The sequence below is a fragment of the Nothoprocta perdicaria genome, unplaced genomic scaffold (genome assembly GCF_003342845.1).
Source record: "Nothoprocta perdicaria isolate Ctin4 unplaced genomic scaffold, notPer1 scaffold_54, whole genome shotgun sequence".
NCBI classification, from domain to species: Eukaryota; Metazoa; Chordata; class Aves; order Tinamiformes; family Tinamidae; genus Nothoprocta; species Nothoprocta perdicaria.
The window spans coordinates 1,874,846-1,889,533 of NW_020455799.1; the positions used below are offsets into that span (position 1 = coordinate 1,874,846).

At 36.8% G+C, this 14,688-nt stretch overlaps 1 protein-coding gene across 1 annotated transcript in view; it reads left to right on the top strand.

Moving 5' to 3' along the window:
- The window catches only part of USH2A (usherin), a 336,721-nt gene that overhangs the window by 3,175 nt on the left and 318,858 nt on the right, over positions 1–14,688 (top strand). The window contains exon 2 of the mRNA XM_026048437.1: positions 2,825–2,990. Within this exon, the coding sequence (XP_025904222.1) occupies positions 2,825–2,990 (166 nt within the window). The remainder of the gene's footprint in view (positions 1–2,824; positions 2,991–14,688) is intronic.

The following is a 14,688-nucleotide window of genomic DNA, read 5'->3' on the forward strand; positions in this document are numbered from 1 at the left end:
ATATGCTTTCATAGAAAGAAKTCTTGTTATGTTTTGATTCCCCAGTGTTACTCTAAGATGCATGGTATAGATATTTAGGGGTGTGCTTTGAAGTTCTTACATTTGGCAGTCCTAAAGAAAAGCACGAGAGTAGTGTGAAAACATGTTTGGAAGTTCAGTCCTTAGGTTTGTTTCCCTCCAGACAGGAGTGCAGTAAGTGAACAAAACTCTTTGCCCGAATTGTTCTTTTCTTCATGCTGCACACTCATCGATTAATCAAAATGCTTTCAGTAAACCTGTGCATAGAATATAATTTATATATATATATATATATATATAAAAAAACACGTGATGCCAACTAGAAATAAAACAGAATGAGAATAGAAGCAGAAGTTTAGCCTGTAAGCATTAACATTGCAGGGATCTTATACTAATTTAGCCTCAGTTTGGGTAATTAAGATGAGCAGAAGGTATTACAGGTGAGCAGAAATGAGATGGATTTCCTGGGAACAAAAGGGGTAAGAAGTAGATGCTAGTATTTTTACTTTATATAAATTCAGATACTATGCATTAGTGATCAGACTGAAGGGATGAATTGCCTGAAGATACCAGACATTTGATGATTTTTTTGAGCCTATGGTCATGCAAATGTTCCTATTTTTGGGTGTTACAAGCTGTTCTTGAAATGTACTCCCTGGATCCAGTTAAGGTAAGCAAACCACTCTTCTGCGTAATTAATTCTGTATTAGTCTTTTAAAGAGGTGACTCTTACCTTGTTTTTTTTAATACATGCTATTTCTTATTAAACTTATTTTTATTTTCATTTCTTATTTGTCTAATTATCAATTGATTTAATTTCATATCTTGTATTACATGAAATTTGCTGTATCTGCTCTGTATATTTGCTATGTTGCTCTGTACTTGATTTGTTGTCTTGATTAGATGATGTAACATTATCTTGGGCACTAAGTCTCTCCTCTCCAGATAGGGCAGTTTAACTAGGAAGTCACAGTTTCCAGATAATGTGTGAGGTTCAGCAGTGCATCCACACTGGGCTCTAAAGAATGTGTTTTGTTTTGAAAGCTGATGTGTGGATTTTTTTGGTTTGCTGGTTTCTCTTTCACCCCAGCATTGTGAATTAGTCAGAGATTGGCTTGGAGTTGCAGGTTACCAAAATCCTAAATGTCGCCAAACCCCCTGTTTTCTGTCTATAAGCATGGCTAGAATGGAAAACAGTGCCCTTAGTCAGAAGTCACATTTATGCCTGTTTCCCATCCGTTAGCATCACTTTTTAAAATTCTTCTCTTCTGTTTTCTACCTGTCTGGAATTTTCTCTTTTCAACAGTTAAGACATAATTCACATTTGTTTTTTTGCAGTTTTCAAAGTGATGAACATGAAGGTCACTTCCCTTCTTAAAGTCATGACTCCTGTGGGGATTAAAAAAAAAAAGTGGGGATGTTTGTTTTAGATAAGCAAAATAAACAAAAAAATGGATTATCCAATTATTGTTTATCCAGGAACTGGCTAAATCCAGTTCCTAAATATTTTGCTACTTAGCTGAGCTTCCCCTCACATTTATTATCTAGCAAAACTAGCATGTTTACAAGTAAACAATATATAGAAAAGATTAAAATATTAAAGAATATATTTTTAGGAAGGGTTGGAAAACAGTCTGCCTTCTCTAAGTTATTTTAATGACAATGTTCCAACAGATTAAAATGAAAACGGTTAAAGCAAATTTAATTTCCTCATGGCTTTAAATGTGAATCAGCAGATAATGGCAGTATCCAAGAACTGCCTTTATGATTCTTTTCCTTTGTAAATATGTCAGTGAGGCTGAAGAAAAGCAAAGTTTATTAGTAGATATGATTTTTCTTTCTCTGAAATACATCTTAGTGAATCCTGGTCTCCATGTTACACACTTTTTTCTCCTGATTTAGTAGTGCATTAACTGTTACAATATTTGCTCTTGAGAAGTTGGGAGTGGATTTCTTAAGCAGCTGAAACTGGAATGTACGTGTTTGATCTTGTGTTATACTTCACAATGCTGCTAGTAAATAAGATGCATAGCCATTTGACAAACATACATGGACTTTACTTTCTTAGGAACTTTGATACTGTGGTGATCAGTTTGGCAAAATTATTTGAACAGCTAGTTATGCACTGGTGTTTGCTGTAGGTGATTTTTTTGTCTATATTGTGTTTGATATTAATGGAAAACTTGGTGGAAAAGAACTAACAAGTGGCTGGATAACCCTCATGCCTAGCTCTGATTCACTTAGGTTAGAGAAAGACAGAGCCGGAAGGACAATACTGGAAAAGCCTGTGGTGTTGCTACCTGAGCTGGACTGGCTAGGGGAAAAAAATGGAAGAGTTATTTCCAGAAAAATGTTATGCATAGTCCTGTCATATGTGTCTGTTTCCTTTGTTAGAAGTAGCTCAACAGGATTCCCTGTGTTGTGCAGCTTTGTAAGAAAAGTRCAGAGCAGAACCTAATGAAGCAGAAGTTTAGATATTTGTTGCAAGAGCGAAAGCGAGCCCCTTTTTGTCATGGAACCCTGAAAGACAAAGTGAAATGAGCATSAATCCACTAAAAAATGAATTAAGCAAGATATATGTATGTATTTATTAATCATAAAGAAAGAAGACCTTTGTGAAAATCATTTTATGCTTAGCACATCCTSTGACTTTCCCTGTCACTGAGCAGCTTCTCGAGCTGTATTTTTTTAATGCTCATTTTAATACATTCTGGTTGGCATCCCTTTACAAGATAGTACCTTGGCCAGAATGCGTATATACATGTGCGCCTCTGACCTTATGTTGTTTTTTTGGTTATTTCCAAAGGTGTGTGATAGAAAAGGCTATTGATGGGCAGACTGTGTTCAAACTCACAATCTCGGAGAAAGAGACCATGTTTTATTACCGCACAGTAAACGGTTTGCAGCCACCRGTAAAAGTAATGACATTGGGGAGAATTCTCGTGAAGAAATGGATTCATCTTAGTGTGCAGGTGAGTAAAATAAAAAGAATGTGGTATTTGTTGAAACACAGTATTTGTGTGAGAATGGTACATCTGTATAAATATTTGCATTATAAAGGGTCAGTTGGGTAGTGTATCTGATGGCTTTCAGTCTTGTAGGTAAGAATCTGAATTTGAGGGGCCAGTTTTGAGACGATTGTTTCTTTAGCCCTGGAAATAAATGCTGTGCATGCATAGAACTTAACTGAGAGTTTTCTGTCTTGCTTGTTGTAAGGACACTGAGTATTGAGGTGAAGAGAATCTGCTTTTTCTGATATCTTGAATTCCCAAGATGATGATCTTTAGTGGGTAGGGAAAAAGAATGCCATCCTCCTTTACATACCCAAATATACTTACCTTGTAAAGATGTACCCCGTTTTGTTAAAACACTTCTTACAGTGCATATCGTTGAACATATGTCAATTTTACAAGTTCAGTTAATCTAGTAAGTTGCAAAAATATTACTTCTTATTTAAAAACTATTATACAGAATTGTGAAGACAGTCCCTAGGTTCAAAAAAAWTTTGTTGACCTAACTGGAATGTACTAATATCCACTGCGTACACGGCAAAATTAAGTTTGTTAAATTTACACTATAATACACAAAAATTGGTAAGCAAGTGTAGTGGAAAGTAAGGACGTTGAGTTATTTGTGTTTCTTAATTCCCAGCAGATACTCTAGTGAATTCTGTTTGTAAGTCAAGTTCAGCTAATAATTAAGAGCTCTAATGRTCAGATATTGAAATGTTTCTTTTCTTCATTTCCTTTATCTGGTCTGTTAAAGTTTGTTTGTTTTACAGCACAGATCAAAGAGTAGTTTTCCTGCTTTTTTGAAACTCGCTAAAAGGTATTGACTGAGATTTGCATTTTTAGTGCTGGTTTTGTCACTTGCTGATTTTTTTTGCAGTTTTTTTTTTCCTGAATAACATCATGGTAGTGTGAATAAGATTTTAGCTGTTAGATTAAGACTGACCTTAACATAGAATTTATGAACTGTATGCTTCARACACTCCAAGGGTGCGATGTCAGCCACTTTTTTGCTAATCTCAAAGTGGTAAGCCTGGTTTAAAAAAGTGAAGGGGCTAGATTTAAATAAACACATCTTAATCAAGTTATGGAGAACCCCCAAGCACGTTCTAGGATTCAGGCCTTTTGTTTCTTTGTGGAAAGCAGTCTGCTGTATAGTTATGGAGCCTCAGAGGTTATGGGTTTAAATCCTTTGCAAGGTTTCTGACATCAGGATGGAACTTCATATTCTGTGATCTGCAGTCCTGGAGGGTTCAGCTTTATCTTTTAAGTGCAGGTGGCTGCTGCATATTCCTTATAGAACTAGGTTTTCTATCAAATTTGAGGCTGTTTTAAATGTTCTTGTAGATTAAAATTCTAAAATTGAGCTGAGGTAGGTGAGGATTCCCTCAGTAGGATTCATTTAGGAATTTAAATTCTCAAGCTGGTTTTCAATGTGTGATTTATTAGGAATAAGAGCTACCCTGTCATTACAGAAACTTCTGCTTATACCTCAGAAATTAAAGTTCTACTAACAAGAGCAGGCCCAAATGCTTCAGTAGGTTYTAGATGGAAGGTTTCTTCATCAACTAGACACAGAAATAGTAAGTCTAGGTATCAGCTTTAAGTGATAAGGGCACTGCTTAGAGATACTGGTCTTAAAAATAACCTTCACCTGGGTGCTTATAACTTGAGATATTTTCAACTGCTGTTGAAATAAACGAACAAAAAAGATTCTGTCACTATGTTTTTGAGTTTCAGAACAAAAGAACAAGCAGATAGGACTGTCATAATAAAATGAGGTAAASTGACATTGAATAGAGAAAAGGCTTGAAATTTCTTCAAAGTAAAATGATAGATTTAAGAGGACTCTCTGCCTTTAACAAGGAAAAGGGGAGAAAAAATGGCACCCACACATAACTGGGTGAATAAGCACATTTACAATTTAGTAAATTTKATATTGCAGTCTACAAGCAGTCTTATGTATTAGTATTACGTTTTTGTTAATGATCTAGGCAGAAATATTAAGATTTTACTGAAAAAAGGATGATAACATAAATGAAGAGGTGGCCATTTTAGTACAAGTAGAATGGAATGACTCGTTGGATGAGGGTAACAGGTGGCAATAAAATCTGGTATTACAAAATGCCAAGTCATAAGCTTTGAAACCAGTAACAAAACCTTTTGCTAGCTACCCAATCATCAGAAAGATGACTGAAATAGTGGGCCAGGTGGTGACAAGGAATAACTAGCATGATGTGACCATGGAAAAGGCATATGTTGGTGAATATATCAGGTATTTCTAGTAGWGAGAGTAAAGTAACTGCTGTTGTTTCAGGCCCTGAGGTTGTGTTGAATGTTGTGTACCGTTTCAGACCTTCATGGTGAAGGAACATGAATCGGAAGAGCCTTCCTAGGCTTGGTGTGGCAGTGAAAGTCTTCATGCAGATGTAGAGTTTCCATCTCTAGATGCATTGTAGGGGAAACACCAGGACAGAAAAGGAATTGTTTGAAGTGGGAATTATGAGATAGTTTCCTTAAGGCAGTGTGTGCCTGAAAAAACCTTCTAGTCGGATTAGTGAGGATAAGAATTATATTTGAAAGAAAAGCTCAATTCATAAAAATGATAATGTGATACAATGCATCCTATAGGGGAAGTTGGGGTCTACCGCGTCTTGTTTTTATGTAGGTGTATTAAAGTTATTTTCTCTTTCCTGCAAAGATACTGCAATGAACATTTTCACAGGATATGGGACACGAGTCACTAATGGGCTTGAAATAGACTGGAAAAACTGCTTGGGACATCAGCTTGGTCCTACTCTATCAGTCTGAATTTTACTCATTTTCTATTCATCAATTATTTCTTTCTAATGCTGTGTGTTAGCTTTTGTTCCACTGCTTATGGCTTTTAAAGAAGCTTGTTTTTTTTGTTCTGTAATTTCTAACCGTTTTCAATTTTAATTGATTAACAGTCCATAAACTGCTTTTTTGKTTTTTTTAACTTTTGAAATTAGTAGCCCTATTTTATTATGGTAGGTAAAGATCAAGTTCTCCAGGCTTCTGTACACTTTAGAATCATTCTGTGGTTTTGATTTACTAGTATTTACTACTAGTATTTATCATTATGTCTTGGAGACATTAACCTGAGCACTGATTTAAGGTACACAGTGGAATAAACGTATATAGCATCAAGTTAAAAGATATGTACTTAATCTGATGTCTTAATGAACTTTAATATAAATTAAAACACCTGAAAGCGCAATATTGCATAATTAGGATCAATTGTGTACCTCATTATTTCAGCACAGCAATACTAAAATCCTATCTGTTTAGTTTAACAACAGCTCCATTGTGTATTTTTCTATTTTCTTTCTCATATTCACTGGTAAAGGTCTTGCTTTTGATACTTCAGATTGTATTTAACCAGTTAAGAAGGGTAGAATGTAAACATGAATTTTTGGATACATCCAAGGCCTCTGATACAGGAGATTCTGTAAGAAATGTCAGATTGAAGTATTTGTTTCATATTTAGTGTCCACAATTATAAAAAATAATTTTTTTTACTAGCCTTTATTTTGCCTGATCATATCTGTGTAACTCTGCCATGTTTTGGCAGACAGTAGCACATTAAAAGCTTTATGAAGTAAGTTTAAAATCTAAATGCAAAGAGGTAACCATGACTGAATTACTCTCCTGGGAACAAAATGCTCTTAGAGTGCCTATTGAAATCAGCATTATCATTTCAATACATGTCAAATATGAGTCATTTCCTAGTTTAGGCAAAATTTCTTTATAAATCTTTAAATCTTTCAGTTCTTTCAAGAAAAGGTTAAAGTACTTATGATTTAATGAGACCGCTTTACATCATAACTGTTTGACTATCCAGAGAAAACTTGTCCTTTCCAATTTGTGAAATCCTTTTATTTTCTGCCCAAGTTTTAGAATACTTTAAATTTATATTAAGGCAAAAAACTATGACTTAAAAGTGAAGAGGAAAATATTTATTCAATACACTCTGAGTTTATTACTGAAAAGCTTTTTTTAAGTGGGGTATATATCCCAAGTTAGTTAGAATATTGGAAAGCAAGGACACTTCTCATGTAACTTTGATATGCTGCTTGAAGTCTTCATTTCTTAATCATTAGGTGTAGTCTGTCAGTCCCAAAAAAGAAAGTTTGCCTGAATGGCACATATTAGAAACTCTTGTCTGCTAAATGTGTCTGTATGTTGAAAATAGGCAGATGGGGCATGACCAGGTACTTGTTGCTGTGCTCTAAACCAACAGCAGAAATAAATACATTAAGTGCTGAGAGTACAGCATTATTATTATTAAATACATTAAATTGAGAGTCAGGGGACGATTAGTCAGTTTAGGGGACGATTCCTGGAAAAAACAAGCCGAGCTCCCTTGGTGATTGGTTCATCACTTACCATGTGCTGGGATTGCAGCCCATTCAGATCCTTCTACTGCACTTGCAGCCTTGGGGTCCTCTGATGTGAATAACTTGCTGTGCTGCCTCCACAAGGGCTGCTGTGGCTTTGGCCTCTGGTTCTCCTGGGCCGTGGCTGCTGGAATGTAGGCTGGGTTGTGGTGATCCGATAGCTCTTTGTTACAACAGCTTCAGCTCCTTGGGAAACAGGGATTTCCCAGCTGCCCTTATCTTCTCCTTGCTTACCCTGGTTCTTAAAAACTTTCTTTCCTCCTGAATATGAATTCAATCAACTTCTGTGAGTACCTCCAGATWTACATTTTAAAGTGACAGGTCTGGGAGCACAGGACATGTAACCTCATCTAAGGCAGGATTTAAACTTTGGAGAAGACCAAATACATGTTTTTGCAAGATAGCAAGTGCCATCTTGACTGCTCTGATGGAAACCACAGAGTTGAAAACTCTATGAAGATCAGAATCAGAAGGAATCAAAGCTTTCGGTGACCAGTGTTGGGTCTAGATAGTACTGGCTATTCTACAGGGTTCATTTTGGTATAGATCTGCCTGATGTCATTGTTGGCAAATACTCGTTGTGGAAGTGCTGAATTGCAATGGATCACAACTGTTGAACCATGATCCTTCCCTCTTTATGTCTTGCTAGTTGAAACCTTAACAGTTTAAAAACTCCATGAGTGCAGGAAAATATCTATAGCAACTTCTGTTATTGATTATTTTAAGTGATGACTGCATTTGTTTTCAGTTTCTCTGGGAGACTGAAGTCAATGTCTGATCAAGAAATGGAAGTTTTCAGATGGTCCTTTCTGCAACCTCTATTTTGTGTGAATTTTCATGTACACCTTAGATTATCACCTGTGCCTSTAGTAAAAGGAAGCTGACATAAATTATATAGTGGAGAACTGTATGTGCTGGGGGAAGTATGCAGGAGCAATCTTCAAGTCTCTGCCTGTTTAATTTTGTTGTGAAAGACCCTGAGCAACTTGCTATCTTTCCTGGAAAGGAATAAATTCTGTTGTGGAGAGGAGCAGGTATTCTATGGGTCTGTCTGGCCAGACATTCTGGCTTTAATTATGAATGAGAAGTAGGTGTCCAGAAACAGCTCTCTTCAGATACATCCCCAACTTATTTTTCTGATAACCAGTGGCTTTGAAGCTTCTTCAGCTACATACTATATTGGATAGCCACTGACTGAACTCTTTTTTGGTTTTCTGTTTTCTTTTTAGCATATATACTTTCTTGTTCTTTACTATGGTGATGTGTTCCTCATACATAATTATGGCTGTATGAAAGTGCTTTTTTCCCTATATTTTAACCAGTCTGTCTCCTCACTTAATTCTGCAGATTCCTTTTGCATCAGTCACTTCTTACTTACCATTCTTAAGATGTATGAGATTTTTAATTATAGAACTTGAACACATGTTGTTCTAAGAGTTTATAAACTCTATAGAACTTGAACACATCTGTTAAAACATTCACTCTGGTATTCTTTCGCTTGTTCCCTAGCTCTTTTGAGATACTTTTTAAACTTTCAAGGAACCTTTAATTTTATTGTCTGGAAATATTCACTGCATCACTTGTTACCTTACTAATTGCTATTTTCAAGATAACACAAGATGTTAAAAAGCAGAAGYTGTAGGATGAACCCACTGGTAAACTGGTGTGTTTGTGAAATGTGGCCATTTAATGTTTACCTTTGCTAACACCTTTCTGGAAAGCTGTTGTATTGAGCTCTTCCTTATGCATTTGCAAACTTTTTCAAAGAACTCCAAGTTGGGACTTGATTTTTATTTTTTCCATAAAAGCCACATTGACTTTGTCAGCATATTGTATTTATCCATCTATTTAAAACTTCCATTTTTGCATTTAGTTTTCCATCTCACACTGTATTGACTTTATTTGCTGAATGATCAGAATAATTGTTCTAAGACCTAATTTATATATCATGGCTAAACATTTAGTTTCTGCATTGTTCTTCAACATTTGCAGGTCTAATTGAAAACTGCGCTGTTTTCTGTTTCTACTGCTTTCCTAATCTATAGAAATGGAAAACGCTGCTTTATCTTTTTTCATTTTAGAAAGCAGATTGGAGTTAGTTTATATGTTTAGAGTTTGTATAGATTCTGTAATGTTTTAAGACAGCTTATTAAGCTTATCAAAGTTTGAACTCCTTTTACAGATATAGCCATGCTCCTTCACTGGTTTGACCTGTGTCATTCCTGACCACCTGGTTCAACCATGTTTATAGGTTTTAGAGTAGGACTTATTTTGTATGTATACCTTTATGGCTGTTTAGGACTACTTTTTTCAGATACTTTTTGTTTGCTTTCTTGAATGCTTTTTTCTTTCCTAATTTGATATACAAGTAAATCTTCCTTTCATTTTGATGTAGGAGAAGCCAATCCTCCTTTCATTCCATCTGTTCCAGAAAAATCTCTCAAATCCTAATCACCCTAAATCTCTACCTGYACTGTTTGCTCCGTTGTGCGCAGAACCCTGCAGCCTTGCTTATCTGACCCTTCCTTGTACTGGCAGCATTTCAGAGTGGCACTGGCTTTGATCTTCTGCCTCCTGAATTAAAGCCAAAATATTTTCCCCTTGAACCTCTCCTCTATCCTGTCTGGTGGTGTTTATGTTCAATATTGCTATTGTCCATGATCAGAGCTGGCCTCAGTACTGAGTCACTGTGCTTACACCTGTAGATATATCGATATGTGATGTTCAGTGGCAACATAGGTTACACATTCAACATGACTGCTAATCAGGCCCTTAGGACTGCATGCTTCTATGTTTCTGTCCACTGGAATCCTTTCCTTGGATTTTCAATGCTCAGGGACACTTCTCTTTTTCTAGCTTGTTGGCTTGTCTCCAACTTCTGTGGTTTTTGGAGACAGGACTGGTCAACAGAAAAGTTGCTTATCTTTCCACAGATCAAATATCAAGACTGAAATAAATAAAGCAACTGCAGTTGCTTTGAGTGGTTTATTTCAGTCTTGATATTTGTTTTTCTACCTCTTTTGGTTATTGCTTCTTTTTGTGCTGTGAAGCCCGTAAACTGGATTGCTGCTCTTCCATTGGACTTCTAAGTACATTGTGTTGTGTTTTGGATCTAAAATATCATTATTTGCTTTTGTCTTTGCTGTTGATGAGAATCTCCCTGGCCTCTCCATGTTTCAACTYGAGTCCTGTGTACCAAAGTGTGAGGAGCTTTGTAAGCAGTCTTGCCCTGCTCCTCTTCTGGCCCATCTGCAGCAAAATGCACTCAATGAAACTGCTGTATAAAGTGTTCTCCTCAGCTTTTTTTTTCTGCAGATAAGCTACTAAACTGCTCGTCTTTGGTCAGGTTTGGCCATCATTCACTAAGCAGAGCAGTTTGGACCTGCTGTAAAGCTTTGATGAGACGCCTAGTAACTCTAGAGGGGGGAAAAAGTCATGGAAAGGGTGCTGGAAAATTACAGGATGAAGGAATATTTGAATGACTCCTCCTAAAAGATGTGATGGAAGATGGTTAACAGGAGGAGAGAAAAGCTTGAWGTAAGATCTTGGGAGAGATATAAGCGGAATCGGAGGCAATTTTGTCCATCTTTGACAATGCACAGAAAATCGATCTTGGGAGAAAAAGACAAGACTGTGTTTGCCAAATGGCATTGGATATATGAAACTTCTGTGGAGAGGCATTCAGAGGGCAGGAGTAATTGCCTGCCCCTTGTGTAAAAGCATCACGAGGAAAGTGAGAGATGGGTTGAAACCACCTACCCTCAGTAGAGCTGTCCAAGTGCTGATGAACTGATGTATTCATGCATTAAATCTAGGAATGACTTGCAAGTCTTGCTACTGAGCAATGCAAAATAGTGCAAAACTTTTCATGTATAGTCAATTCAGAAGACCAGAAGTAAATCTACAGCTGGTAGTGTAGTACAGGGTTAATAATTGCACCTTAGTAACAGCTTACCTCGTTTGTTCAGCTATCCGCTTATTCTTTGAGTGAAGTACAGAGACTTTATTCAGAAGGGGCATTTCTTTTGACATCTRCATCTCATCCCTAATTTACATGATTACAAGTAGTTCAGGAAAATTCAGAATCAGTAGCTGTGCTGTATTTGCAGTGGGGGAAGGGGCAGAGAATGTGCATTGTTAAGAGATGATCCACAATGTACTTTCAGGCCTTTCTGTTTCAATTAATTTTGGCAAGTCTATTTGATGTAACTGTTTTAACTGCTAAAAAGCAGCTTGTTGAATCCTTAACACTTGTCTCTTTTCGTGTTACTATAGTGATCATTGGAGCTTGGGTCTGATTTGTTCTGTGACTTGGGGAAAATAGAGTCATTATGTGGCAAGAAAGCGATTGTTCTCCATGTATTTTCAGATCTGATGACTAGGATCCTGTTATTATGTTTTATTGTTTGGAACTGATTTGCAGCACAAGAGTCACTTGTTACACTTTTGCATGTAAAAAGAACAAAGATTGATCGATGGTTAAAGTAGTAGGTAGAGCAAAGCTTAATTATTTCWGCTTTCAACAGAATCTGTATTTACAGTCTTGAGCGCTCTGGTTTTTCTGTCCCACATCCCTGCCCAACCTTGTTAATTCTGTCCTGAGGCATCATTAATAGATGGGTAGAGCTCTTGTGATGTAGCTGATGAGCAGTATTTCTTTTTTGTTCCAAGCTGGTTAGTGTAGAAAGTGGCAGAGCTTCACCAARTAGTTTGTTACTTCATGCTAATGAAATAGTGATCATCTATTCGACAGGGGAAAAAACAATGAACATTTSCACTCTAATTGAAGTGCATCCTTTATAGCAGAAGTATCAGTCATCTCTGACTTTCTTTTACTTTAAAACAATATTTACTTGTTTAAATACTAATTCTTTAAAAATACAGACCACTTCCAAAATTATCTTTKTGCATGTAGGTCTTCCTTGGCCCTCTTTGTCAGATGGCTGACAGTGTGGGTTATATCACTCAGTTTCTGGCTTGTCTCACAGCGCTAAAATTACACTTGTCCAAATACGACACGATTGTTATTTTGGATCCTGCCTCTTGCTGTAACCTGCATTGTCACATTTGGAAAGCTTTCTTCATAAAGCAGCTGTTAGTTTGTCTGAACTCCTTGAAACACCCTGGACCAGTTTGCATTCCAGTTGCTTTCTCACTTCACTGTTTCAGATCAAATTTGGATTGATATATGGCTTGTTCTTGAGCAGAGTTAATTGCTTTTGGAACACACTGGGGTTCCATCTTTCTCTTCTCCTTCCCTTCTACTCTTTCCTCTTCCCCTCCCTTCTTTCTTTAATAATTTGTGGTATCCTTTAGGGAATTTAAGCTGAAATAGTGGTGCTGTGCACAGAAAGAAACACTTGGATTGAAGGAAAACCATTTCCCGTTGAGAAGGGATTAACATTGTAGGAGATAGTGAGAAAGAAAAGTAAAGGAGGGCAAAGAGAAAAGCTAAATATCTTTTATACAAATGCTGGGAGCGTATGTAATAAGACTGCTGAATTGGAGTGACATGTTTTCAAGGATAAGAAAGATATTATTGGAATAAGAGAGACAACCAGGAAAATGAAGGGGGATTTAAAATGCCGAGATAGAGTTTTACTGAAGAGAGAGCTAATATAAAGCTGGAAGAGAGGTAACAGTATTGGTAAGGGATGATACTTAGTCTTTGGGTGAAAAAAAAAATCCTTTTTTTCTTTTAACCAAGTTCAATTGTTTGTGCACAAGTTAAGGACAATCTAATGCAATTGTTTTTCTTAGCTATTGCAATAACCTTGCATTTGGATCATAAAAGAAAAAAAAAACACAAATATTTCTTAAGATATAAAGTGGGTCCCTGAGAAAGCCAGAACTTTGATCCTTTGAAGAATGATGGGGTATCTAGGAGGTTGCAGTATGGAGTGAGACTCTTAGAGATGTTAAGATGCTGTGTTAAAACCACAAACGAGAGCAGGTTTCCATTGGTGCTGTAAGGTTGTTGCCTATGTGCAGTTTTTAAAACAGGCTACATAATAAGAATTTAGTGACTATTATCATGGGAAAGAATATAAATGTAAATCTTGTATGGAGACGATAAACAGAATCAAATGATCATAAAATCATGACATTTGAAATGGCTGTATGTACTAGACACAGAAGAAGCAGCCCCAAAGTTATTGATTTTAGCAAAGCTAACTTTGAAGGAAAGCAAAAATGCTCCTGGGATTTTTTGCCTGCAATCCTATGATGAATGGGAAATCTACTCCACACAAGTGGCGAGTTACAGAGTGCATGAAACGTGTAGAGAGGCTGCAATTAAAATTCATCCCAGTTAAGTCGAGAAAAGGAAAGGCCGATATGGGCCTGAGGCAAAAGAAGGAAAGGCAAAGAGACAACTTGCCCCTCCCGACCSTGTGCTTTTTCCTTCCCCTTCACTGTTCTTTAGCGCTTCTTCTACTGTCCCTTTATCCTCTCCAGCTCCTCTATTTTATGACAGTTCTGTCACTGTGGTCCCTTGATGAGGTTTCTTCCTCAAGTCTGTGTTCTGGTTTTTGTTTTTTTAATATATATTAGAGTTCTCAGACCATGGTGAGATCCATTCTGAGCACACCAAGCATGAGTGCGAGACTCTCCTCTCAGTCCCCCAAATATTTTATTCTGTGTGCCCCTACGTGGTTGTTGCAGAGTTTATGTAATTGGCRTATTTCCTTTTCCAAGACTTTCTTTATCCCTCTGTGGTTCTAGGATAATTTAAAATTCACTAAATGGAGAGAGACTGAAAGAGATTGGAAAGTTTTAGAAAAATGTGTATTTTTCCAGTATTCATGCTGCACTGCTGCTCATGCTCACACTGGAATGGCAGGACTCAAGAGAGGCCAAACAAGCCTCATAGCTTGTAGCAGATGATGTTACTTTATTTTGTGCAGGRTTGGGATGTAGATCAGGTCTCCTTTGGGGTTCTGGTATGCAAGATACTTTCCAGCACCCTCTTCCAACAGACTTGATCAGGCATTTTGTTTCCAGATGCAAAGAAAAGCTGTAAGGAAGACAATGAATGTATCATGATTTAGGTCTGAATCTGAGCAAGCTGAAGTCCATTTATACCAGCTCAAGATTTGCCCCTTCACTAACGCAAAGAGTTTGAATACATTTGAATACAGCATTTTATTTATCAAAGTAGAACAAAGAATAATGACATAAGAAATGGATTTGAGAGAGACATAATGGGACAGTGATGAAGGATGGAGTTTTTTTTCTGTCAC